Source organism: Pithys albifrons, chromosome 5 (genome assembly GCF_047495875.1).
Source record: "Pithys albifrons albifrons isolate INPA30051 chromosome 5, PitAlb_v1, whole genome shotgun sequence".
In the NCBI taxonomy this organism is placed as follows: Eukaryota; Metazoa; Chordata; class Aves; order Passeriformes; family Thamnophilidae; genus Pithys; species Pithys albifrons.
In genome coordinates, this window is record NC_092462.1 from 1377806 (window position 1) to 1404847 (window position 27042).

The 27042-nt window shown below is 50.0% G+C and overlaps 2 protein-coding genes across 11 annotated transcripts in view; one reads left to right on the forward strand and one right to left on the reverse strand.

Annotated features, from left to right (window-relative positions):
* Nucleotides 1-3797: 3797 nt before the first annotated feature.
* GRSF1 (G-rich RNA sequence binding factor 1) lies at nt 3798-9997 on the forward strand. The gene is made up of 10 exons (XM_071555050.1): nt 3798-3998; nt 4083-4227; nt 4898-5053; nt 5350-5490; nt 6400-6529; nt 7883-8043; nt 8154-8278; nt 8576-8711; nt 8908-8991; nt 9756-9997. The coding sequence occupies exons 1-9, from the start codon at nt 3837-3839 to the stop codon at nt 8964-8966; spliced, it is 1215 nt and encodes a 404-aa protein (XP_071411151.1). The 5' UTR covers nt 3798-3836; the 3' UTR covers nt 8967-8991; nt 9756-9997.
* A 114-nt stretch (nt 9998-10111) lies between these two features.
* Nucleotides 10112-27042, reverse strand: part of RUFY3 (RUN and FYVE domain containing 3) — a 29314-nt gene continuing 12383 nt past the window's right edge. For 4 of the 10 annotated variants that reach the window (XM_071555328.1, XM_071555335.1, XM_071555330.1 and 1 more), the window contains 17 exons: nt 23659-23832; nt 22831-22948; nt 22316-22417; nt 21841-21964; nt 21580-21641; nt 21431-21496; nt 21260-21329; nt 20183-20275; nt 19622-19702; nt 19123-19290; nt 18335-18432; nt 15417-15536; nt 14247-14349; nt 13632-13711; nt 12494-12521; nt 12186-12260; nt 10112-11878 (listed from right to left, as the gene is read on the reverse strand). In XM_071555328.1, the coding sequence (XP_071411429.1) occupies nt 11735-11878; nt 12186-12260; nt 12494-12521; nt 13632-13711; nt 14247-14349; nt 15417-15536; nt 18335-18432; nt 19123-19290; nt 19622-19702; nt 20183-20275; nt 21260-21329; nt 21431-21496; nt 21580-21641; nt 21841-21964; nt 22316-22417; nt 22831-22948; nt 23659-23832 (1706 nt within the window). In that variant the 3' untranslated portion in view covers nt 10112-11734. The other 6 variants (XM_071555334.1, XM_071555338.1, XM_071555337.1 and 3 more) reach the window with 4 other exon arrangements.

Genomic DNA, 27042 nt, shown 5'->3' on the forward strand with positions numbered 1-27042 from the left:
GGTTTGGTTACCTCGGTAGGAAAGGCTTGGCCAGGAGAAACAGTTACATAATGAGCAGGTTTGATGTCCCACATTAACACTGGTCTGATGGGGCTGGCTGAGGGTCACATGGAGGGCTCCCTGCACAGCCTTATGGAAGGGTCAGATGCTCTGCTGCTCCAGGAAAGGCACAGCCAGAGCTCCCGTGGCCTCATGGCTGTCATTTCACTTCATCCTTTATGCTGCAGAGCTTCAGGAATTGCTGTGAAAGGGCCCTCCAGCTGACAAAGCACTCTGGTGCTGAGCTGGAGCTTCCAGCTTTTCAGCACAGCTCGGGAAACACGGAACGTTCCCAGCTGAAAAGGCTCAAATGTTAAGATCACAAAACTTAGTATATGATTGGGATAAGAAAAGAGGAAACAACATTTTGCTTTGAAATGTAAATTATATGGTATGTAAATAAATATGAATAATTTTGGAAAGTACCACAACAGAACACAGGGTCAATTTTTCTCAATGACCTCAGCACTGTCTGGAACTCCCTGAAGGGAAGTTCTGGCCAGGTGGGGGTTGGTCTCTTCTCCCAGGCACTCAGCAATAGGACAAGGGGGCACGATGGGCTCAAGCTCTGCCAGGGGAAATTGAAGTTGGAGAGCAGGAAATCATTTCCAGAGAGAGTGCTCAGGGATTGGAATGGGCTGCCCAGAGAGGGGGTGGATTCCCCATCCCTGGAGGTTTTTCAGCTGAGCTTGGCCGTGGCACTGAGTGCCATGATCTGGTAAAGGGACTGGAGTTGGACCAAGGGTTGGACTTGATGATCTCGGAGGTCTTTTCCAACCCAATCCATTCTATGGATGTGGCACTGAGTCAGAATCCACCAAATCTTGATCCAACCCCACTGTGATCACCAGCCCAGGGCACTCCGTTGGATCAAGGGTTGGACTTGCTGATCTCAGAGGCCTTTTCCAACCCAATCCATTCTATGATTCTATTACATAGAGGGATAAGGAATGTTTCCCAACATAAGCACCTGTTTTACTATCACCTCAGAATATCATCATTTTCCCTCTGATCAGACTAAAGAATAGCTGGTATTAATTATTCTTAACAGCAACCTGTTTAACATGATTGAAAAAGTATCAAAAAAGGCATCTTCCAAGGCAGAGAAACTCAACTTCTTGTTCCACAGCATTATGGAGGCATCTCCTGAGATTTTCTATTTTTATTCCTTTGCCTAAGCAGACTCCATTCCACACCAGCTCTGCCGAGTGAGTAAATGCAAATTCTCTTGTCCTGGGATGACTTTTCTTTCCCTCTCACAGGTGCAGAGCTTTGGATTCCTCAGGTAACTAAGGAAGCTCTGAGACTCCTGGGAAACTTCAGGTGCCCTCTAAAGGTAACTTGCACAAACCTGACAGGATACCAGCAGTGGGATTTTTCCTGTACTTGGGAAGCAAATAAATCAAAGGAAAAAGGGATGGAAGATGTGCCTCCCTTCAAGAGACCCTTCCTTGCACTCTGCTTGGGGCACAAGAGAGGAATGCACATAACATTCCATTGGTCCCTAAGATTCAGGGATCTGCTTATTTAATTAAACTGAAAGCATGAAAGCCAATTTAGATACAGATAAGTGCTCATAAGTGCATTCCTGTAGTTATCTTCATTTTTTTTATTCCTGCAACATTTTCTTGCTTATTTAAAGAAAGTTTTGAAGAGAAACCTGACAAGTAGGCTACAAAACACTGGAATGTGAACCACTTGAGTACCAAGGTCAACATTCCTTTGAAAATGTGCATAATCTGTGATTTACCTTGAAAATTCAGAAGGGTTGAGGGTGCTGCTGCCAAGAGGCTGTGCTGTTATCAGGGTTACAGTCTGCCACGTGAAAGTTTGTTACAAGAAATAGTTTACAAAAGCTGAAGCCAGAAACAAGGAGGTGACATAAAGTAGCTTGTTCACGTTTTCAAAAGGCTGATGAGAAACATTCAAGGCTTCTGATAAATGGATGTGTTGGCAGCACAAGAAGATGAAAGACTCGTGCTGAAAAACCCAACACTGTATTTTGAGTTTGATGGTTTGCAATGGCTCGAGATTGCAAGTTTTACTTGGCAATCCCAAGGCTGGAACTGCGGGATGTTGGATAAAACACAACTGTCATGGCTCTCACCATCCTCCTGGCACTGGGGTTCACGTGCCCTGTTGGCACATCCTCCTTCCTTAACAACTGCTCCTATGCCTGTCTAAATACCCTGGATCTGAGCTTTCCACAGCCTCCTGAGGTCCCTCCACTGCTGGGCTTTGGTTTTTTGGCTTACTTTTCTCTTCCTGCTCATTTGGCTTCATACTAAAATATTTTTCTGGTCTCAACATGACTTACCTTCACCATGTGTGCACACAGGAGGAGCTGGTGCCAGCTGGTTCCTCCTTATCCCTCTGAGATGCAGCAATGGCAGCAGTGCTGTTGTCCCAGATCACCTGCAAGGGAATGTTCCTTGCCAAGATGTTCAGCCAGTGTTCCTCTAAGGGTGTAAAGGAGGGATGGGAGTGAGGGGGAGAACATCAGCTCTCTTAAGACAGTAACTCTTGATCATAGAATGGATTGGGTTGGAAAAGACCTCCGAGATTATCAAGTCCAACCCTTGATCCAACCCCACTGTGATCACCAGCCCAGGGCACAGAGTGCCCTGGGCTGGTGATCACAGTGGGGTTGGATCAAGATGCAGTGGATCAAGATGTCAGTGGATCAAGATGCAGTGGATTCTCACTCAGTGCCACATCCATAGAATGGATTGGGTTGGAAAAGCCCTCCCAGATCATCGAGTCCAACCCTTGGTCCAACTCCAGTCCCTTTACCAGATCATGGCACTCAGTGCCACGGCCAAGCTCAGCTGAAAAACCTCCAGGGATGGGGAATCCACCCCCTCTCTGGGCAGCCCATTCCAATCCCTGAGCACTCTCTCTGCAAAGAATTATTTCCTGCTCTCCAACTTCAATTTCCCCTGGCAGAGCTTGAGCCCATCGTGCCCCTTTGTCCTACTGCTGAGTGCCTGGGAGGAGATGGCAGGGATGCAAATGCCTTGCCATGCTGAAGCCTGACTTAAAACTTTATGTTGCAAGTATACTGTGTTTTCTCTTTTTTTTTTCCTTTCTGAATGGTTTGATTAAAAAAATGAAGTGCTATTGATGACAGGAACTCTAAATGAGGGTTCTGATGGGTGAGAGGTTGGCCATGCCCTGGCCACGTGTGCTGACAACCTGTAAAGCCAACCGTGTCCCAGGCTCATCCCACAGCACGGGCAGCAGGGGAGGGGCGCCCTCTGCCCCTCTGCCTTGCTCTGGTGATGCCTCACCTGGAATGCTGCACCCAGCTCTGGGATGCCCAGCACAGGAAGGACATGGAGGTATTGGAGCAAGTCCACAGGAGGCACCCGGATGGTCAGAGGATGGAGCAGCTCTGCTGGGAGCAAAGGCTGGGAGAATTGGGATTGTTCAGCCTGCAGAACAACAGGTTTGAGGGGTGACCTAACTGTGACCTGAAGGAGATACAGTAAAGGTGGAGAAAAACTATTTACAAGGGCCCGGAGTGACAAGACAAGTGAGAATATCTTCAAACCGACAGAGAGAGAGTTTAGATTGCATATTGGGAAGAAATCGTTCCCTGTGAGGGTGGTGATGCCCTGGCACAGGTTGCCCAGAGAAGCCGTGGCTGCCCCATCCCTGGACGTGCCCGAGGCCAGGCAGGACGGGGAGGCGAAGCCCCTGTTCCGGTGCAAAGCGGGGACCTGGAAGCGCTTCCCGCCCGGTTCCCGTGCGGCGCCTGCCGGGAAGGGTCGCGGAGGCGGAGCCGATTCCCCGGCATGGCCGTGGCCGCCGCCGCCCGCCGCGGGCTGTCCGCGCTGCTGCTGGGCCGGCGCCCGCCGCTGTCGCTGTCGCTGTCACTGTCACTGTCACGCCCGTCGCCCGCCCGCGCCATCCCCGCCCCGGGGCCGCTCCGCGCCGCGCTCCGTTCCTACAGCCAGGTATGGCCCGGCGGGCACTGGCCCCTGCCGCAACCCGCGGCCTTCCGCCGCTTAACGCGGGGCTTTCTCGTGTCTCGGCGACAGGTCACAGATGCTCCGTCCCAGGAAAGTCGCCTCGCTGAGCAGGAGCCCGACTCGCCCAAGGCAGAAAGTGACAGTGTCTACCTCGTCAGGGCACAAGGATTCCCCTTCTCGTGCACCGAGGAAGATGTGCTTACCTTCTTTGATAGTATGGGAGTTCATTTTCCTGCGTGACTGTCCCGCGTGCTGCCCTTGAACTCAACAGTTCGTGATAATACTAAACAGGAAGAAAGTGTAGAGATCGTTAGTCAGAGAAAGATGAGGTTTTATTATTGCTGCAAAAATATCCACAATTGACACATATAAAGCAAAGGATGAATTTCCAAACTGCTGGACACCTATAAGCTCATCCTTATGGCATTTTATGTTTAATTGGACAAGTCTTTCCCTTCTTAGTGTCTCCACAGCAAAGGCATTCCAACGCAAAGTGATGCCTGTACAGAGCATTATGGCTGGCTTTATTCCCTCAACTCACCTCTTTAGGAAACTGGAATGTTTTTTTCACTGATTAGTTTGAACTGGGGTGTTGCTCTCTGATCCTATTTCATAGTCTTTAGCATACCTTTGCAGGGCTGATCCCTCCCTACTGTCATGCACAGCTGCATCCTTCCAGAGGCCAGGTCCAGGTTCCAAATTACTTACCTGCCAAACTAAATTAAGTCAGTTTGAAGCCAGAGTTAAGGTCAGGAATAGGTGTGTGCTGCTCTCTGTTTTGCACTGCTGGGGGGATTGGCTCTGTGCACTGTAGTCAGGATAAAGAGAGCCCTGTGTTTGATGTAGCTCTCTGTGTTCCTGTGTGGTCTGTTCCTGATTTCCAGGCTGCAGAATCCGGAACGGTGAGAACGGGGTCCACTTCCTCTTGAACAGGGATGGGAGGCGCAGGGGGGATGCCTTGATCGAGATGGAGTCCAAGGAAGATGTGCAGAGAGCCCTGGAAAAGCACCTGCGGTACATGGGCCCACGCTACGTGAAAGGTGGGTTTGGAACAGCACAGGTTACACTGGAACAAAGATTCCAAGTGAATGAGAACAGCTTAATTAATAATAATAAAGTGGGCTGGTGTGGAGAAGGGTGCAGGGGTGGAACTGAGCAGCAGGTCAGCCACACAGGCATCACTGATCCCAGTTTTCCTTGGCTGGACAGGAAAAGCAAAGGGGCAGGACCCCAAAGCAGGGGGAGAAATGGGATTGAGCCTTGCAGAAGGGGAAAGGTGCCTTAGGGGGATGCCTGCAGAGGGCTTGCAAACATTCCCTGCCCATGTTCCTTGCAGTGTTTGAAGTCCACGACAGCGACGTGGAGGGCTTGCTGCAGAGTCTGCGGGACGAGTCTCAAGCCATGAACGATGGGGTTGTGATTCTCCGAGGCCTTCCCTTCAGCTCCACTGAGGAGGACATTGTGGATTTCTTCTCAGGTAACTCAGCCTGCTCTGTGCTCCTTGGTGGCCAGGCATTTACTTCCTTAGGTTGATGCTGTTGTTCCTCAAAGGGACAAAGGCAAAGCAGGTGCAGCCTTGAACTTCTTAAACGCCACAGGGAGCTGCTGTTCCTCTGGAAGTCACTCAGGCTTCTTGAACAATCTTTTGACTGCAGGGTTTCCCTGCACCTCGGGTGCTGTGCAGGTCTCACCCAGGATCAGAACTTGCAGCACTCTGGTTTGGGTGCAGGGGAAGCAAAGAGGGGGAGCCAGATGTGCTCTGGCATTGGATTGCTACCACTGCAAAATGTGGCAAAGAGGAGAAGGAAGAAGGCCTGTGTGATAGTTACAGCCCAGGGGAATGCAGTGTGGGTGTTCACAGCTGTGTGGGCAGGACAGGAAGATCATGCATAGCCCTTGAAACTTCATCCCATACTCCCTGTTAGAGCAGTCCAGGTGGTTCTGGCTCCCCAACATGATGATACAAGCACAGATACTGAAACTCAGTTCTGGCTCCCCAACATGATGATACAAGCACAGATACTGAAACTCATTGGCTTTGACCTGAGTTCAAAGAGGTGGGGAAAAAACTAGCATAATAATAAGAGAAAATTTCAAGGATATTTTTGCTCTTTATTGCCTAGAACTTGAGGTCACTTATTTCCATAGTTATTAGAGACCTCAGGTTGATTTAATTTTTTTTAATTAAGCCTTCTGTGAAAATTAACAAAGTAAATAAATCAGTTTAAAAAAGGTACTTGGGTCACCACGAGCAGTTATTTCCAAACTCTCTAACTGCCTGATTAGCCAGACAAAAACTAGAAGAATAAGGAAAAAAGAAATCTTTCTCAGCTATAGCACAAGTTTCTGTCAAGGTCAATGCCTTTTTCTCCTCTCCCATCTCTAGGTTTGAAAATAGCTGACATAGCATTCATTTATCGGGGAGACAGAAGAACAGGAGAAGCTTTTGTGCAGTTTGCAGCTCCTGAAATGGCAGCTAAAGCCCTGTCACGGCACAAAGAATATATGGGAAATAGGTAGGTACTTCCTCGGGGTCCCAGGGGGAGCACCTCAGTCCCTTCCTGCCAGGTGAAAGGGCTCATCTCTCACTCAGGGCTATTGAGGAAAACAGAGCCCCCCTTCCCTTCATCCCAGCACCAGACAAAGAAGAGGAAGCAACACTGAAGTTTAAACTCATCACTAAAAAACACACTCAGTTTCTTAAAGAGAGGAGATGGGGGAATAATTCCTTGGGAATCCCTCAAACAGAAGCATAGCACAATTTTCCCAAGAGTAATAGTATTATTTAGGTAGGAAAAGACCTTTAAGGTCATTGTGTCCAACCATTAACCTAAACCCTGCCCCTAAACACCACACGTGCACACCTTTTAAATACCTCCAGAGCTGTGCTCAGGAAAGAAAAGCCAAACAACCAAGACTGCTTTCCCCCTTCTGACTTCCCTGACTTCAATAATCTGTAAAACTTTTTCTGCACCCCACATACCAAAAGATTTCTCCAAACCTTACCTGCTCTGCACACCTCCAACTTCCTACCTTGCTTCCTGTCCCCAGGATGCATTTCCTTGTGTTTGTCCCCTCCCCTACATTAAAAGTAAACAGCTGCTCTGTAGGCAGAAATTAACTAATTAAGTAATTGAATTAATTAACAGACTCTTTCCAAGAGAGATTAATTCTGAATCTACTGTTAGTTTTTGTTTTGCCATGATGGAACAAGAGCTGACCTGACTCACCCCCCTGAGCTCACACACCTGCATTTCCATGTGATTAAGCCAAGAAATGAAGGGGTTTCCAGAATTGCTTGCAATTGCCTCTGTTCATTCCTCCTGCTTTTATCCAGAACTGGCCTCCAGCAGTGCTCAGTACAGAGTAGGGTCTTGAGGAGGGGCTGGCAGCTCTGCCAGCCTGTACACAGGGTTACTTCCCCTGCTCCAGCTGCTCCTTCTGGGAAGGGAGGAAAGCCCCTTCCCTTGGATGACCATATTCCCTTCTCCACCACAGTGGTGCTTCAGTGCTGTGGGAATTGCCTGATACAACCCTGCTAGTGCAATCCCATCAATTCCATAGCCAGCTGGAGAATCTCAGGGCTCTACTGAAGTCCCTCCTGTGACCCTGTGCATCTTCTGGGTCTGCCTCTTCCATGAGCTGTTTCAGGGCTGGGTGTGGGTTTTAGTTCAGGGTTTGTAGAAAACAATTCAGTTTGCACAAGTGCAGCAAGGGGAGAACACTTCCAGTTAAATGAATGAGTCTTCCCATGCCAAGGCTTCCACCCCCAGTACCTGAGCAGAGGTGAGGCAGGAAGCATCCTGAGGGTGCTTTCTCCAGACCCTGAGTGTCAGGGGTGCCATGTGCTCTCTCCCTGTGCATTCCAGGTATATTGAAGTGTACCTGAGCAGAAAGCAGCAGATGCAAAGGCAGGGGTCTTACGACAAGCAGCTGATGACCTACTCCAGAATGAGGAGAGAATATGAATCCATCCCTGAAGAAAGGGGATGGAGAGGCATGAGAGGCTCTGATGCCCAAGAGGAAAACAGTGAGTGCCTGCTTGTCCTGAGTGTTCTTCAAGGCCCCTTCATTTCAGCTTTCACAGGAGGGAGAGGGTAACTGCAAGCACTAATCATGGTTTTTCTTTCCATTCCACAGAACTCTGCACAGAAGGAACGGAAAACTCCAGGAACGTTGTAGAACCTGGGAATGCATCACCAGCACAGCACTTTGTCCACATGAAAGGTTTCCCCACCCAAGCTAGTGCCCAAGACATAATAAATGTGAGTGACAGTGAAGCTATGGGTGAAACGTGGTTGTTACTCAGTGCAAACCCTCAGGTCATTGTTACAGCTGGAAAAACTGCAGGGTTTTGAGTTGTGTTGGTTCCCAGTGCCACGTGGCTTTGGGTGGAAGGTGGGGTACAGCTGCCTGGGGCAGCCATGGCCTCTGGGGCACCACAGGATCCTTTGCCCTCCACGACTAAGAAGGGATTAAGCCTTCCTGGGATGTGTTAATATGCATCACTTGGATTACTGTTTCCTTCTCACCACATTTTCTCCTCTTCTCCTTCTCCTCAGTTTTTTGCTCCGCTGAGGCCCACGAGGATCCTGGTGGAATACAACTCCCATGGAGATGCCACAGGACAGGCAGAGGTGCATTTCGAGAGCCACGAGGATGCCCTTGCAGCAATGGCAAAGCAGGGGGCACAGATGGGTAAGTCAGGAAAAGGAGGGATCCTGGAACCCCAGCACTGAAGCCTCGGGTAGTTTGGCACAGCTGCTGTTACACCCTGTGCAGAGAGAGCACTTTAAATGTACATCCCCAAGTTACAGTATCCCATGGGCTTTGCAGAGAAAAACAAAGAAAAATAAAATGTAACACATGCAAGTGCCTCTCACATGTTTTCCAGAGTGCAGTGCCATTAAACTCCTGCTGAATGAACATCCAAAGGCAAATGAAAACTGCTAAGGACAGTGGCACGGGGTCAGAGTTGGTAAGTGCATCTCTGTCCTTCCTGGTCTGTTTTTAGCCACGTGCACCTCAGGCTTATGCTGTCTGGTACTGGGATTTCAGGCAGCCCAAGGGATAAAGTGCAGAGTGACTCAAGGGAACCACCCCCCTCACTTGAGAGCAGGTGTCCAGGCTGGACCACCCCAGCCTGCACCTCCACATTCCACAGATGGCAGTGCAGGGATGCAGGAGCAGCAGGAAAAGCTCTGATGGGGTTGTACTCCCTGCCAAAGAAGAATAACTGTGGCTAAACATCTTCCAGGGATGTAAATTAACAGTAATTAGTCTTTGAATGGGGCAGGGTTTCACATGACCTTCCTGGAAGGTGCTGGACAACTTCTTTGCTGAATTCCCTTCTGAAAAGGGGGGGCAATGGTCACTGCTCCCCAGGGCCCTGTAACCTGCAGCAGGGAGTGCAGGCCACCCCCCAGTCCCAGGCTTGTCATCCAGGCCAGGGATACCCCCTTGGGGCATATTTAGGATGTGCATCCACCTCCCCCCTGGATCCCGTGCAGTATCCCTGGCCCCTCTCTCCCTTAGGGACCCGAATTAAACACCCCCCACCCTCTGTGCATGTGCAGCAGCCCCACCTGGAGCCTGCAGTACTTCACTATTGCCACACCACTATTCTATTCTAATAAAATTTAAACTGGGAATAAAATACAGTGGGGCATTTGGAAAAAAAAAAAGAAAGCACTAAGCTGCAGCACAGGAGTGATTGTTGGGTTTCCTCTTCTTTGTTTTCAGGCCAAGTGAACACATTCCTTGGTACGAGGGTGAAGACCAGGTGTGAGTGTCAGGAGGCAGCAAGGAGGACAAACTGTAAGATCTAGTTTAGCCCTGTCTAAGAGGAGCATGTGATAAATGTGATGGACTGTGGGGAGTGTTACAAAAGCAGCAGCAGCTGTACTGCAGGAACGGTCAATGGGTGGAGCAGTCCTGGGCTCCAGGTGCATAACAGTGCATTAATAAACACCAGGATTAGCAAATGGAAACAGCTGAGTGGTCTGAGTCCTCACACACAGGTGCACAGTGCAGCTCTCAATCCTTTCCTACTTGCAGCCCAAGTGCAGTGGGATGGAAAGAGCACTCAGGACATGGGATACAGAGGATCAATTTATTTTATTGTGTGCAACAAAATTAACATGAGAAAACCTGTGTTCCCCTCCCCTCAATCCCAATGCCCAGGTGTCACCCCACACCATACCTGAGCTGGCAGACACCAGTGCTGTCCTCTGAACAGGGCTCAGCCACCACCCTGCTCCATCGAGTTCCATCCTCCATGTCCAGTTTAGTGCTCCCTCTGATGGGGAAATTGCCTGAGTCTCACTTGCTCCTTGGGGGAGTGACTCACACTGGGTTGGGATGCAAGAGTTTGCACTGATTTGGATGTACACAAAACTACTGACACTAAATTCAGTGTTTTCTCCATCCATCTCCAGTTTGTTACCCTTTCAGAGAATTCAGGAATTCACCTAAATTCCAGGCTTTTGGGTGTTTCAACACTGTTTATAATTGTCCTACTTTAAAAGAAAGCAGCAAGGAAATGGGCTGGGAAACTGCCTCGGGGGAAATGGGTGGGGGGGGAAGAACAGAAAGGAGTAGAGGTTGGGTGGCTGAACACACCAAGGCCTAGAGAAAACTAGGAGAAGGAATTCCTGGTACAACCAGCCACAGCAGTAACCTCACCTCTGAGATGCTTTTCCTGCAGTTCCAGCCACTCTAAAGACTAGAAAATGCCTTCCAAGGAATTGACCACTAACCCCTAATAACATCTACAAAGCCCAATGCCTTTGTCTCATCAGTGCATCCAATTTGCTGTGGACTGTGGAACATTCCACGGTCAGACTGCAGGAGGTGCCAGTAGGAAAAGGAGCCATCACTCCTGTGACACAAGGAAGCCACCACTGCTCCTCAGAGTAACAATTCCTTGAGGGAACAGCAACCAAGAACAATGTAACACAAACCATCAAACTCTGAACTGTGTTAGCAAGTACAACTTCTAGGAGGTGAAAAATGTACCATTTCATGTGGATACAACAGTGAAATGCCAGATTTATTGCCACAATGTTTCCATGTGCAGAAGGGGAGAGGTGGATCCAAGTGGCCCTAAACCTGTGCCTGATGGGGATTTGGCCCAGGCCCTGAAGCACAGAGGGGGAACAGAACATTCACAGCTTGGTTTGGGTTTCCCTGTGCAGAGCAAGGCCCTGGCCAGAGCCCTGAGCCAGGGAAATGCAGGTAGAACCTTCACTTGTGCCTCACTGACCCCCTCACCCCACGCACTGGGGTCCAGGGATGAGCCAGAGTGACAAGGCAGCTGGGAAAGGAGAAATGGGATTTCAAGTGCAGCCAGACTTGAGGAATACCAACACTCCAGCTGGTTTTTAGGGAGCCCTTGCACATGCCCAACACCACACATGTGAGGGTGAGAACATTCCCAGCTTCCAGGTGCACCCAGCTCTGGTTTGGGCAGGGCTCCCTGAGCCTGCTCCAGCACATGCCAGGACTGGCCATGGGACATTCCCAACACCATTCTCCACAACACCATCAGAGTTTGGTACAGGGAAGGCTCACACTGTTGTTTGAGTCAGAAGAGACTCTGAACACCAAGAAGCTGCTTCCCCCCAACCTCCAAAGCACACAGACAAGTATCTTCACATTCCTCTTGACCAACTCCAGAAACTCCATGAGCTCCAACCAGTCAGCCCTGTGCCAGCCCTTCCCTACAAGGGGCTGCTGGAATACTGCTGGATGAGCCGCTGGTGGCAGGGGTTGCAGACGCGCTCGGGGTTGATGCTGGACGGCAGGGGCAGCTCGTGTGCTGAACAGGCCTCACAGAAGGTGCCCCCACAGTTCTTGCAGATGTTCTGGAATGCAGGAAGAGCACAGAAATCAAGGAGAGGTTCAGGATAGTTGACAGATCAACTTGGGAAAAACAAACACTGAGCTAAAAAAGGAGGAAGCTGCTAAGAGAGGGTAGGAAAAACAAAGCACTGAGCAGGGCAGAGTGGGGAACACTCGAGCTGCCAGTGATAAAAGTGAAGTCAGGGGCAGAGGGGTCTGCAAGGGCTCATGTCTTTGTCCAAGTGGCCCGCAGGAATCCCATTCCAAAACAAAAACCAGAGGGAAGCCAGTCACCAAGTGTGGGGGTGTCAATGCAAGTCCTCAGGTTACCTTAGTTTGGTTCCGGCTGCTCTCCTCCTGGCACAGCTGGCACATCTCACCGTGCCCGGGGCCCAGCAGCTGCTCCTAAACACCAAGCCAAAACCAGAACACCCTCCTGTGAGAGAGCTGTGAGGGGAACTGAGCAACAAGAGCTGGCAGGCAGAACTTCCCAGTGAACAGGACAACACAAGTGTTGTAGCACCCCAGGAACAGTCTGGGGTCTGGCTGTGCTTTGCCAGGCGCCCGGGGATAAGGAATGGATTTTGGTTCATTTGATACACCTGAGAAGAACCAAACCAAGAAGGGGAATCACTCACCTGCTCCTCCTGCTTGCTGCTGGGTGACCTGCAAGGGAACAACAGTGTCACTTGGAGCAGGGCTTCCATCACCATAAGGAATAAATGAAACATCTGGGCTACCAGGGATTTGCCTTATTCTGTTTTTAAAACGCTCCCCCCCATGTGGATTTTTGGGTAGCACTCTGACCTAAATGGCAGGAACAGGTAAAAAACTTGCAGAATGCCTTCAGGAGAGCAGAGAAGAGGGAGCAGAAACATGGAAAAGACTGTTTAGATGGTACCAACACAGTTTGAAACTGGATTTAAACTCCAGACTGTAGAAGGTTTGATCCCCACACTTGACCAGGCAGCAGGTAAAGCACCACGGGGCCTTGCAGGTAAAGCCTGACCCTCACCTGCTTAAACACTGCAGGTGAAATGGGGCTAAAAAGCATCTCGGGCATGGATGGTTTTTAGTATCTGGCAAAGCAGATTGGAACTGAGCTTATGCTATTTTTAGGATGCTTACCTTCCCTTCAGGACTCAGCATGCTGCAGCAGAGCCCTGACAGCCAGAACCTTCCCTGAGCCAAGGCCTCAGCACAAAGCTGTGCCCAGGGGCTTGGAAAACACCTTTGCAACGTTTAACACCAAACACTAAACCAGCCCTACAACAAGAACCCTGCTCTGTAATACTCAGCCTGCAGACAAGGGACCTGAACCACATTTTGGCACAACCATCTTCTTAAAAATCTTGAAGTTCTTTCTCCAACAGTTTTTATTAGCTCCAAACAGCATTGATGCTCCAACCTCCCTCCCTCACCAAAAATCCTTTGGACACAAGTTCACAAGGTCTTGCACTTGGCTTACCAAGGTCTCTTGAGCCAGAGAAATTACAAAACAGCAGATTTAGATAGAAACAAATTCAAGGGTAAATCAGAGACAGATGGAGCTTTTCCCATCTGTAAGTGCTGATGGCAAGCAACAGAACCTCCTCCTTCCCACTTTGAGAGCTACGGGAAAGCAGCAGAGACCTCAACAAAGGGCCTAAGGTTGGAAATATGTCTCAGAAAGGGAAGTTGGACTATTTCAAAGTCCCTGTCAGCACAGAAATCTGAGAAGGGGAAGCAGGATTTTGGAAAGGAAGAGAAAGAAATGAGATTAGTTTCCTTCCCTACCTGTGTGGCAGGACACTGTTCTCCTCTCTCGGTGCCTGTTTCAGTTTAGCATTTTCTTCCTGGATTCTGACCTTTCCATCCTGCCAAAAGGAAACCTTCACCCATCAGGTGCACTAGAAGACGACTCATTTCACCCCTGCCACACACCAGGGGGAGACCTGGCATTGCTATTTTGGGATGCTGGTCTGCTCCTCCTTGGCACAGAGGAGTATTTGGGCACCAGTCTCCCCTGGGAGCAGCTCTCTGTGCTCCCCTTCTGCTGAGAACAAAGAGCAGACTGCACATTTCAGAGATGGGCTCTTAAACTTCACTGGAATTACATGTAATATTGGTGAAAAAAGACAGAACTGCATCACTGAAGCATCCTAGGGAGCCCAGTGAAGCCAACTCAGGTGTGGCAGCACCTGAGAACTGTGGAAATCCTCTGTTACTGCACAGTTCACATCACTACAACCCAATACACTGCCTGGGCAGTGTGTGCAAAAACCCTTCCAAAGCTCCCTGGCTTGTGGCACATGAACACCACCTATTTATTGCCTGAGAAAGCTCAGGAAAAGCAAATGAGCCAAGTGAAATTGTACTTCAAACCTGAGCCAAAACCCCAAGCCACCTTACCTGTCTCAGCCAATTCTTTGGGCCCTTTTTGTTTTCCTGGCTGCGCTGCTGACTGTGGGACCATCTGTCTCTTTCCCGCCTCAGTTCCAGCTCCAGGTGGTTCCTGGAATATCAAGGTGGAATCATGAATAAAGGATGATTTGGGGACACAGCACTTAGAGCTGATGAACTGTTCAACCCTCTGTTCACACCCCCAGCTCAGGAGCTGAAACTGCCTCGTGGGATCCCAAGCTGTCTCACGGTGTGTTCGACCATGGTATGTCAGGATGGACCATCTCCCCATCTCCCAAGTCTTTCACCTAATTCTGGCACAATTTGGGCTCCAACTGATGCAAAACCAGCCCCATTTGCCTATGTCCTCCTGAGCCATTTGCTGGCTGGCTGAGCAGCCTCTGCAGCTTTGTGAAAAAGGAAACAAATTGCTGGGCCGGGAGGGAAAGAGAGGACAAACATCTCCCCGATGTATCCAGCAATGCTCCCACAGAACAACTCCCAGTGACCTTGCAACAAAGCTGTAGCTGCATCAGGGCTGCAGGAGGAGAGGCTCTTCTATTTTAAGGAAAGAGGATTTGTCTGTGTCCCTGACACTGCTCAAGTGATGACACTGCAGGGGACAACGTGATGGCTCTTGACAAGGTCTCTCCGTTTGGCTTCCAGCAAAAGCAAGAGCAGTCTCACCAGGATAAAAAGCACAGAGCACAGCAGTGTGTGTCAGACTGACAACCAGGATCACTCCTCCTGCTTCAGACCCTTCAGTGGCTGCTCCAGGCACAGACTGGGCTGCTCCATCCCTGCCCATGATAAGGGTTAGATTCCAAATAATCACAGAAAGGATTGGGTTGGAAGGGACCTTACACACCAGCTCATTTCACCCCCTGCCATGGGCAGGGGCACCTTCCCCTATCCCAGGTTGCTCCAAGGCCTGTCCAACCTGGCCTTGGACACTGCCAGGGATGGGGCATCCCCAACAATTCCAGGCAGCCTGTGCCAATGTCTAAATAACACCTTTTTTCCCCCAAGGATTTTCCTCCCAGGAGTTACTCCTGTTGGCATCTCCCCTGTCACTTGCCTCACTCCCACTCCAGCCCCGTTGCCCTGTGCCATCACCCCTCCTGCTCTCTCCCTGACACAAGAACAGCCCAGACAAGAGCTGGAAAAGGATCTCTTCACCGCTGTCTGCAGAGCTCCTCCACTTGCAGCTGCAGGCTGTTGATTTTGTCCCCAAACTCCTGCTTGAAGAGCCGGTTGTCCTGCTGGGCCTGCTGCCGCTCCTTCTCTGCCTGTCGCAATCTGGATTTGAGCCACATGAACTTGTGATAAAAAACAAAAGCCATGGTGGGGAGGAAGACTGAGTTTAACCAACAAATCAAAAAACCCAGTGAAAAGGTAAAGCCAAACAAAAAGGGAATGGTAAAAACAATGGAAAGGAGGAAAACAGTTCAAAGCAAAGCAAAATGGAGGTGAACCAGGCAGAAACTCTCATTTTCAATGGTTTTTATTTTATCACTACAGTTTACAGCCATTAGATGAGAAACAGAAAACATCACTTATCCAGATTCGAAGCAAACCTCAAGTACACAGAATTTAAAGTCCAATTGGATTTTAAGGTACGTTACATTTCAGCTTTGCACGGGTAACTGGGACTTGCAACATGGGTTATAGCTACTCTATTGAGAATTAGTGCAGGTTCCTGGTCTCTCCCACGGGTGCACATTTCGGCTCAAGCACCAGGCACTGGTACAGCAACACATTCCCACTCTGGCCTGACATCAGACACAGCCAGATCCTTCGTTCTGTCTGGTTTCAGTGTTACTGACGCCAACCCCACCAGCCCCACCCCTGTTCCTACAGCAGAACTGTGGGAAGGGGCTGTGTGGACCCCTCAGTCAGAGCTTCCACCTTTCCCTTAGGGTTCCTTTCTCTCCAGGCAGTTAGGAGTTGGCAGTAGCAGGTTACTGAAGGGTGGGTTTGGAGGTTCAAGCATGCGGCTCGGGCACGGCCCGCAGGTTTCCAACAGGGCTGTCCCAGTGCCTGTGCTGGGAGCCCACACTCACAGCCAGGGGGAGCAGACTGAGCCCCGTGGAGTTGTGAACACCACTGAGGACCAGGGTGTTCCCTCCCCACTTGTTTCAGTCACGTTTGCCACCCACTGCCCCAGGGAGTGCCATCCCACAGGACAAAGGGAGAACTGGCACCAAAGAATTACTACAGGTGTGTCACCAGAGCAAAAACCCTCATTCCACACAGAAACCCCCCAGATCTGATCTTCCAAATGAAATAATCTCTCTAGGAGTGCTTATAACCTACAGCCCACACTAGGCCAGCACAGGGACTTCTGTGATCAGAGTATATTAGTTTATAATAGTCCAAGCTACAGTTACTTCAGATTTTGCACCAGGGTGTTAAATTGGCAATTATTTTTCTTACTGAGAGCAGATCCCAAGCTTTAACTGTTCTTCCCTTAGCAAATTCCATTTGCATTGAGCAAGGCAAACTCAGAAGGAAATGAAGTATAAAAGGCCACTCTTCCCTTTCAACCACCAACTACTCGGACAAGGGAAGGGCAAGGACCGAATTACCATCTCCACTCCCCACTGCTCCACATTGGGCTCCTTTCCTCTTTATTTATGTGTGGTTTTGTTTCTTTTAAACAAAGGTCAGATGATTTTTTCCTAAAATGTATAACTTCCTGTTCCAGGAAGAGGAGACACCTCCCAGAACCCCTCTCTCCTCAGCTTCCTTGGCTCGGGAAGCACCGCAGGGTCTGTCTGGGGGCATTCCTGGCAGAGGTAGAAGCAATGCCAAGAGAAGGAGGTTTCCACTGAACTTACCACTCTACTGGGTTACTCTAAGACATCTATAGCTACTAATTCTGGACACGTGAAGTCTAAAGGAAGAAGGATAAGTCCCCACCCTCCCACCACATCCCTAAGGCAGAATCCAGGCAGGCTGGTTATGGGAAGGCTGGTCCTCGCCCGCTTGGATCGGACTCGGGGCTGAACCCACAGAACAGAAGTGAACAGGGAACGGCTTGGGGCACACACACAACTACTGTCAACAACTTCCAGGGATGCATTTTCTCATCTACTTCACAAAAAAGGGCAACACAGAAAACAAGTTGACTCTCCCGAGCTGGCCAGTGTGATCCCAGCTGGCCCACGCACACACCCAGGGCTCGTGCACGGGGTGGGCACCAGCAGGGTGGGCACGGCCACGACCTCCCACTCCTGCTGCCTCCCTGGGGCTTTATTGGCCAGCTCACTGGTACTTGAACATGGGTTAAATGGCAAAGTCTGGGGGGGTTATACCCGACTCTAAATCTCGGCAGAAAAACTCACTGATTTTAAAAACTCAGCAAATTCCAAATCAACTTTAGGTGACAATTAACATTTTAACAGTTGCTTTTAGCAATTCTCAAGTTCTCCCCTCATAAATGAGTTCTGATGTCAGAGCTGTGAGGTGGCCAGACATAAAAACGTCTAATGATGCTTCTGGATCAGTTTGTTTGCTGCACTATTTAAGGTTTTTGCCTGTTTCACCAAATCCTTTTCACTGTATAAATAAGTCAGAATGAGGATGATGAGAAAACAGAAAAAATAAGAACAGCAAGAGAAAAAGAGCAAATCAATTAGCTGAGTAGGTACCATAACACATTTTCCAACAGAGATTTTCTACAGACAGTGACTTTGTTTATCAAGAGGCAATCCCAACATAAACCCCAAAATGAGAGCACTAATGCAGCTCAATGCCCTTCTCATTAACCCAGGCCCAGTCAGGCTGTGGAGAGCTGTGCCAGGGCTGCCCTCTCACCTCCTCCCTCCATTTTCACGAGGGCTTTTTCCAAGCTCACATTCCTCAGGCCATCCCAGGCTGATCACCAAGGGAATGGTTCATCTGGAGGGGATTTGATGCAAAGCCAGAGATCTGGAACACCTCAGCCCCTGAAGCCTGAACTCTGCCCGCAGTGCTCTCCTCAGGCAGCTCTGCCCAGCAGAGCCCCCAGACTCTCCCCATGCCCACTGTGGGTCCGTGGGACACCCCCACTCATGGACACACCATTTGGTCCTGGTACAAGTGTCCTGCTGTACCTTTGTTCCAGCTGTTTGATGGTGGCAGCCATCTGATTTGTTTTCTCTTCCAAGCGGCTGTTGAGTTCACTCTTCTGTTTCACTCCCATGTCTGAACTCTGGGGAAAGGAGCAGTAAAACACAAATTAGCCCCAATAAATCATGTGGCACATGGAACCAACGGGACACAAGGCAGAGAGACATGAAATGTGCTAAAAAAAAAACAAGTGGCAGCTCAGTATTGTGAGGACAAATGCCTTGCCCTACAGGGGCAGGCTCCATCTGGACCCACCACAGGGCAATGCCATCATCCATTCCTGGATATGGATAATCCATATTGCAGTGCCTGCTAATATCATTCAATACCTCAACAGCATTCAACTGCTTTGAACAAAGCCACTGGCTCAAGAAGAGCACAAGCAACTTAATCCCTGTTGTAAAGTTCATTTTGGGATTTATTCTGAGCATTGTGTTGGTTTGGAGATGGTGCCATCACGCAGGAATTAACCAGGGACCCTCCAACACTGGGTTGTTCTGCAACAGAAGCTCCACAGTTCCATCTTCACCCACAAAACCACACAAGGTGCTTTCCCCAATCTCATACACACATTTCTGTATCATAATGACTTTTACTCCAGAAGAAGTGGCCTTTTCCTTTAACCTCCACCACACTCCAGTGTTCTTGCAGCAGGACACAAGAGTGCACAGCCTGTGACCTTTCCACACCCAGCACCCTTTCAATAGGAGGAGTAAAAGCCCAAGAGCTCTCGCTTTTGTCTGGAATTCCCTGCATTTCACTGCTTCCCTACCTGCAGCTTGAAGGACAGTTCATGCTTTAGGGCCCTGAGATCATCCAGCTGCTGTCTGAGTGCCACCAGTGCATCCTGCTTCTCACAAACATCCTTCTCCAGCATCTTCATGGCCAGCTCCATCTCCTGCCGCATCCCGATCTGCGCCTCCAGCTCCTTCTCCACGTCCTGGAACACAGGGAGCATTTCCAGGAGCTCCCCCACACCCAGGGATGGCCCCCCACCACAGGAGTTTGCTGCACTGCCACAGCACTGCAGTCACACATCCCACCCATCAGCTCAGGACAACCAATCCACACTTCCAGTCCAGTGTGAGAGCCAGGTGAGCAGCACGGCTAACAGGGAGACAGGGAACTCTACATGGGGTGGCACACACTAGGGAAAAGCTGGCAGACTGGATTTCCTCAGAGCCTTCTGCTCCAGAGTTTTTCTCCCTACACACTGCACTGAGCAGCTCAGAGTGCCAACTGGGGTGAGCCCCAAGCCCCCCAGGCCTCACCAGCCGCAGCTGAGTCTCCTCCTTCAGCTGTTTCCGTGCCTCGGTCAGTGCCTGCCCATCAGCACTTCTGTCCTTGGTGACCTGGGGTAACAGACACAGTTCACGTGGCATTCTGCACCACTAATCCTCACCTGGCCTCAGGATTTGCTTCTCCCCACTGCCTGGAAAAACAGTTCTGCAACAACTGAGGCCAAAACAGCACAACCCGACCCCAGTTCTTCTGCCATCCTGTCCCTGCTACCTCACCCACTGTGGGAGCTCCTGGCTCCACACACCCCCCACTGCTCCATCCCCACGGCCTGGCAGCATTCCCTGGGGCCAGGGCCACCTGTCCTCGGTGGGCAGGGCCCACCTGCAGCCCCTCCCATGAGTTTGTGTGAGACACACTAGGACATGATCCATTAACACACTGTGTTCCCCACACTGACTGCAGGCTGGGCTTGTCCCAGGGCTCAGCAGGCACAAAGACAGACACCCACAGACAAGACAGACACCCACAGACAAGACAGACACCCACAGACAAGACAGACACCCACAGACAAGACAGACACCCACACCAACCTTCCGACTGGACTCCAGGATGTAGGAACTCTCCTCCTTAACCCGCTCCATCTCTTCCTGCAGTGTAATGATCCTGTTGTTGGCAACTGCAAGCTGGGAACAAAACAACAATAGTGTTTTCTTCCTCTCTAGAGCTCCTCAGAGAAGGAAGGCTGGGCTGGAAGCAGCAGGAGTGGCACACACCACCCTGAGGGACAAGCCACTTGGCTCACAGCAATTCCAGGGAAGACATCACCACAGGCTGACAGATGACTGTAAGTACGTGGTCAAAGGCAAAAGTAACTTGGGCAAACTCCTTCTGGCTTTGTAACTCACAACTTACGTAAGGCTCAGTGGCATCCCAAGGCATCAGCCACGTTATTCCATGACAAACCCAAACAGAAGTCACCCCAGTCCAAGTGGGAGCCCTTGGTACAGCTCAGGCCAAGCACACACATTGCTGTGACGTGTGACACAGCTCATTAAGCACACCCTGGATGGCACAGCATGTCCCTGTGTCACCAGAACCCTCACTCTGCTCACACTCTGAGATTTCACTGAGCAACTGAACATTCCAACACCAAAAACACTGCAGTCACCAGTGCAACTCATCTCCTGGTGTCACAAAATGAGCAGTTTAAGGTCACTTAAACCATCACCAGCAAAGGTGACAGTCATGTCACAGTGCAGGTAATAAAACCAAATGCCACTTACTCCACTCAGGTGAGACCTCCTGTTACCCACTTTTTGTCAGAGAACTCACCCCACAAGATTTTATTACACTTATGCCATTCCTAATGAGCTGCAAGACCCATCTTACATCACAGGTTGTAGCTATGACCTCACATAGCAGCTCTTTTTCATGCTCAGACACAACATTCTGTCTATGACAGTTTTTCCTTTATTTTTTTGCACATTTACATAAACTCACGCTCAGCAGCAACAGCCAGAGAAGTTCCTTGGCAGGTGAGTTATTCCAGTTCCATCATTAAACACCCACCATTCTGTATACCAGAAAGGTGAAGAAACCCCTCCCTCCCCTGTTACTCCCTGACTCCCAAAGGCCAAAAGCACCACATAATTTTCCATGGCACTCACCTCCTCAGTCAGCTTAGTGTTGGATTTTTCCAAGGCATCCACCTTGGCCTGTAGGTTGTTCACTGTAGCACTGTTGAAGAGAAAAAGCCCTACAGTAATTCCTTCTTTTTTAAAATCCCATTTACTCTTTTCTGCTACAAGATCACAAAGAGCCAACAGACAGTGTCTTACCTTAGATGTCTGTTGAGTTCCTCTACATAGTTCTTCTGGTCCAAAATAGCAGTTATCTGACCATCTCTGGAAAAAGCAAACAGGACAACCTGGAATACTTGAATACAACTCCCAGAAGAGCAGCAGGACAGCTGTGTGTGTGCACTTACCCTTCACTGCCTTTTGTGCTGTTCCCATCTTTCAAATACATGGAGAAATCAATCACTCCAACCTAGAGGAGAATAATTGCCATTTTACATTAAACATTTGGTTTCTGAGACAAAACCACTGTCTCCACTTGTGCAAGTTCAGAAGAACATCAGTACCCGCCGTACTACAGTAAAGATCCATTATACCAGTAAGCTTTGCAAAATTAATGAGTTTTCCAGTTGAAATGAGCAGAACAAACCCATTAACTGAACACCCAGTACCTGGGAGTCCAGGTCTTCCCCCTTCATGCAGAAGTTGGCATCGATGACGTTCAGGCCCACGAGGAGCCCAGCGATGATGGCACCTTCCTCCTCCATCATCAGCGCGTTGGGCTCGTAGAACTCACTGCAGGGCACAGGGACACAGAACTGAGGTGGCTTCTCCAAGGCAGATGGGAATGAAGTGACTGGGTCAGAAATCAACTCAGGGCCAGGCTTCCCAAGAGAGAGAGGGCTGTGTCCCCTCTGCATGAGTGTTTCACCCAGTCAGAGCCAAAATCTGTGTTAATTCTAAGGGATACTTGAGACCAAGTGGAGAAACAGCAGCTTCTGAATGAAGCAAGAACACCAAGGCTCTCTGATCTCTGAGGAAGTGCTACATTTCACAAACATTAGCACTTCCCAAAAAGACACACCTACTTGGCCATTTGGGTGAGTAAGATCACAAAGACGTTGCAAGAGGAAGTCCAGCACTCACCTGAGAAGATCCTTTCTGTTAATCAAGGCCTTCATGTACTCTGAAAGTTTCTTCTGCATCAGAGCCAGGCGGAGCCAAGCTCTTCCTCTGCCCACAGGTGTCCTGCAAAGGGCAGAAACAAACAGTTCCAGGCTGTCACCAGCAGCTCTAACAGCCCCAGCCCACCTCAGGCATCATCCTCAGAACTAGGTAACCTGTCATCACCTTCCTGTTAACTCCCTTCCTCTTCAGCCTGACTGGATAAACAGCCAGTAAGGCTGTTCCTGTGCCTGACACGTCACCACTCCTCCTCTAGTGCCAGCAATAAGGACACTGCTGTCCCCAAGAGCCCATGCTCCTAACACAGCAAGAATATATCCTGTTCTCTCCTCAGGTAAGAGAGCAATGACCCTGTTTTGTCACAGCAGATGGCAGACACATATTCTTGAAGGGTCTGTTTGCCCTTCCTTTTCTTCAGGATTCTACTCACAATAAAAACCACATTATGTACTCATGCAATAAAAGACTGTACTTACTTCAGCCCTGGGAGATCTTTAACACTTGCTGTAATCTCTGCAGCCTCAGGAACGAGTTTTTCTACTAGTTCTAGGGGTCCCCAAAAGGACTTATTTTGCCCAAGAAAAGTCTTTTTGGCTAGAAAACAAAGACAAAAAATGATCCTGTTAGGCCCATGCTGACACAACACATCCCAACAGGTGAGCAAACAGCAGCCCAAACCTGCCACAAAGGGTCCTCTGGGGCCACTGCCCTGGGCAAGCAGTTCCTGTCATGGCATCCCAGAATGGTTTGGGTAGGAAGGGCCCTGAAGGCCACGTGGTTCCAGCCCCTCTGCTTTTCATCTCCAGGTACTATCAGGCCAGGGCAGCACCTACAGAACAGTCTGGTACTTGGCAAGTTGAGCTGTGACTCAATTGTACAGTCAAACACATGCTCTGCTGTAAAAGCAGCTTCAAGCCATGAGCTGCACACAGCCCAGCCCCTCAGGCTGGACAGGAAAGAGCCCTCTGGGTTGCAGTTCCTCTTCCAGTGAGGGCCCATGTCCCTGCAGCACGAGGAAGGGCAGGAAAAGGAGGCACGAGTTTGCCGAGAGCTCATTTTACCCCTGACCACTCACTCACTCACAGCCAAGACATCTGCAGTGCTGTTTTAAACATGACAAGCACCTGCAGCACCTCAGCTTTCCACCTCCAGCAGCTTCTTTGCCCTTCCTGGGGCCTGCCAAGCCCACTGGGACCACAGCAGTGCCCTGCCCAGCCTCTCCCTCCTGTGCAGGTTTGGAAACCAGAGCTGCTGCTTCTCCCCCAGCCATGGGCACCAGCCCAGGGCTCCTCCCAGGCGGGTACCTTTGAGGCCATGCTTCAGGCAGTGCTCCATCACCACGAAGAACTGCTGCAGAGGGGCATAGTCCGAGTCCAGGGTCCTGCCCAGGTTCAGCGCCGACTCGATCAGCCCCTTGATGCTCAGCTTGGCCATGTTCATCAGGTTCATGCGCTCATTAGCCATGAGATAATTGGGATCTGGTGAAGAAGGAAGAAAAACTCTGCTGAGCAACAAAAGCTATTTTTATTACAGTAAACATCCCACCTTTTTCCTTTTGTTCCTCAGCTTTGAGGACTTATTTGGGGATGTGATGCTTTCAACACAAGGCACTCTGCAGGCCTTTTGTGGAGAAGAATCAACAGGAACCAGCATTTCATGGCCAAAGCTACAGGGACATAGGAACAGGCAATGTATCACATGGAGAGTGCCTCAGTCCTTCCAGTAACTACAGAAGCTCCCAGTGTTCCTCAAGAGGAGTCTGAAGCCCAGTGTTGACCCTGTGCTTTACACCCTGGTGTTACACTGACTGTTCTGGCCATCACTTGTTCAAACTCACATCCCCAGCTACAAACTGGTGAGAATCCTCCACCTGTGGTTTGTTCTTCCATCTAAAGATCACCACAGAGCTGCTCACAACTTAGTCCAGCCATGTGTCTCTCTGCATCCCACCCTGCCTTTCTCCCTGGTTTGTGTTTTCCACAGCTTGGCTGTAACACAGACCCAGTTCCACCTGTCTCTGTTTGACCAACACTACTGGTTTTTACTGCTGACCAAAAGGAGCAGATCCTCAGGGCTTCTCTGACAGCTCATTCTAAATCCCAAAACTCACACATCTCCCAGAACTCTATTCTTCCTCTACCATGTTATAAACACCTAGACCTTTACACTTATTACTGACACCCAGTTTTTGAGCTCCAGTTGCCTGGCACGGGCAGTGTCTTCCCTGTAAGGCCCATTTATCCAATGGGAACAGCCACAGGCCCCTGAACCAAGTGAATTCACCACGCCTGGCAGCAGGAACGTGACCAGAGCACAGCTAAGGCTGCAGATCTGAGCCTGAGGCACCCTGTGAGCACCCACCAGCCCAGAGGGGAGCCCCCCAACAGAGCCAGGGCCCAGTGCCCTCAGTGTGGGCTGTGCAAAGGCACAGCACGGGGTGAGCACAGGGCCAGGGCAGCTGTGCCAGCCAAACCCAGCACCACTGGTGCCATCTCTGCCACAGTGCCAGGACAAGGCCTCTCTCCTCCCCTGTGCTCCCCAGGGTGAGGCAGCAGCACAGGACCTGCTCTGAACTCCCCTGGAACAGCCTGGGAGGTGCCACACTGCAGGAGGGCAGGTGTGTGCTGGGGCAGGGAGGGCACACACAGCACTGAGCCAGCTGGAGCTGCCACCAAGGCACGGCCACGAGCCCAGCTGTGCTCCACCCACATCTGCTCCCAAGCACAAACACCCCCTTGTCCAGAGAAGTGGCAAACACAGCCAGTTATTCCTCTGTCTCCTCCCAACCTCCTCCTGCCAAGGAATCAAGCCATCAAACCCCCCCAGGGTTTGGGTTTGCTATGTGTGTCTGCCCTGGCTCACACCTCACAAAAAGGCACTCACAACTTAATTCCACAGTTAAGAGAACTGCCAAGTACTCCTTTAGGAATGCAATTTGTTGGACAGTGCAGAGATTTAAGGTGGTGAGTGAACTCCTGTTTGAAGCTGATGGGACTGACACCCTGAGCAGTGACCTGTTGTGGGTGTGCAGCATTTTCAGGGCCTGCAGTCCAGCTGACAGTCACCATCACTGGGAATCCAGACCCAGGAGAAAAGTCAGGCATAACAGTGTGGAATCAGACACAGAGGCCTCCTCCTCCTCCTCTCTAATCATGGTTCCTCACTGGCCAAGGTCCTTGATCTGATGGGCAAGTCAGGCAGTCACAGTGACCCTGCTTGGGTGGCTAATCAATCCCTAATGCAGAATTAAAGGAGCTGCATGTGGCAGCCACCTGGAAAACGCTCCTTTGGCTGCTGTGATGAACCAATTTGAATTGAAAACTATTTTCATCATATCACACTAATCAAAGATTTCTGCTTCATTAGTCTGCTGTGAGCAACGTGCTCCACATATGCAGCTTATCTGAGATTCCAAACCAAGTAACTTACAGTGTGAAACTGGACAAAACCCCCCTGATTTATTCCCAAAACTAAAGCCCAAGTCCTTTATATCATAGCTCTGCAACATGTACACCTTTAAAAAGGCAGGCCAAGCAGGCAAAGCTGCCACTGACACAACCAGACTGCCAGGATGGCTTAAAGCCAACCCAGCCCCTGCCTGGCCTGGCCCTGAGATGCTCCATCCAATTCAGGACCTTCTCCAACTTCCTCCTTCTGCCTCCAACTGCAAAACCTCTGCCTGGGTTTTCCCACACATCCCATGTCATAAACCTCAAAAAGTAAAACCTCAGCCCTTGAACTCTGCCTTTCCACAGGCTTTGGGTTTCAAATGAAGGCATCAAACTCTCCAGACACTTTGCTACTTGAATATTGCAGCTCCTACAGAACAGAAATGTTTTCTAACCAGCTGCTTCCTTGAAGGTGTCCTCAAAAGCACCCAAAACTCCTGTGATTTGTTTAAAAGGTACAATCTGTACCCAAGAACCTGCAAGTCAAGGTAGAACCAAAGCAATGCAGGATCTCAGAGGGTTAAGGTGTCACTCTGGTCTCAGCACTTCTGCTGGTGACAACAAGATTTTATCACTCCTCAATCATTTACTCTAAAACAATGAAGAACAAACTAAAGCTGTAACTGTGATCAAAGGCAGGGAGTGATGAAACACTGGAGAAGTGAACAAACCTGCTGAAAGCAATGCCAGTTCCTTTGCATTCAGCAAGGCTCTCCAGGTCCTGAATCCATCTCACAGCAAAAACACCAACAGAGAGCAACCTCAGATTTGGCAAGGCTGCTTCTGTGGGCCAGGGAAACACATCCCACCCACACAATACAGGCAAAAACATCTGCACAGTATCTCAGGGGAACACAAGTCTCAAAGCCACTGTTCTCCTGCCCTGGAGATGCCCTTGGCTGGGAAGAGGAATGGGCTTGTTGTGCCAGGAAGAGAGGAGAACATGCCCATGGCTGAGGAGAAGCTGCCAGGCAGGGCCCAGGCAGGGAAGCAGCAGCTCCAGGAGGGTGACAGGGAGGGCTCAGTGCCCTCAGAGCAGCACAACATCAGCCCCTTGTGCTGCAAACACTTCACTCCAAGCAGCAGCAGTTGTAGTTCAGCAAGTTACCAATTCCCTGACTGCTCCCTAAACTGGGGATTCGACTGTTTCACACCTGCACCACTTTTAACAAGCAAGAAACACTAAATATATTTCTCATTTAGTATTCCACAATTTCTAATGCACGTCTGCATTACAAG

Coding starts and splice junctions, on each gene's coding strand:
- GRSF1 (XM_071555050.1), top strand. CDS start 3,837: ATGGCCGTGGCCGCCGCCGCCCGCCGCGGGCTGTCCGCGCTGCTGCTG. Junction 4,228..4,897: donor TGTGCTTACCTTCTTTGATA/GTATGGGAGTTC, acceptor CCTGATTTCCAG/GCTGCAGAATCCGGAACGGT. Junction 8,712..8,907: donor AAAGCAGGGGGCACAGATGG/GTAAGTCAGGAA, acceptor CATGTTTTCCAG/AGTGCAGTGCCATTAAACTC.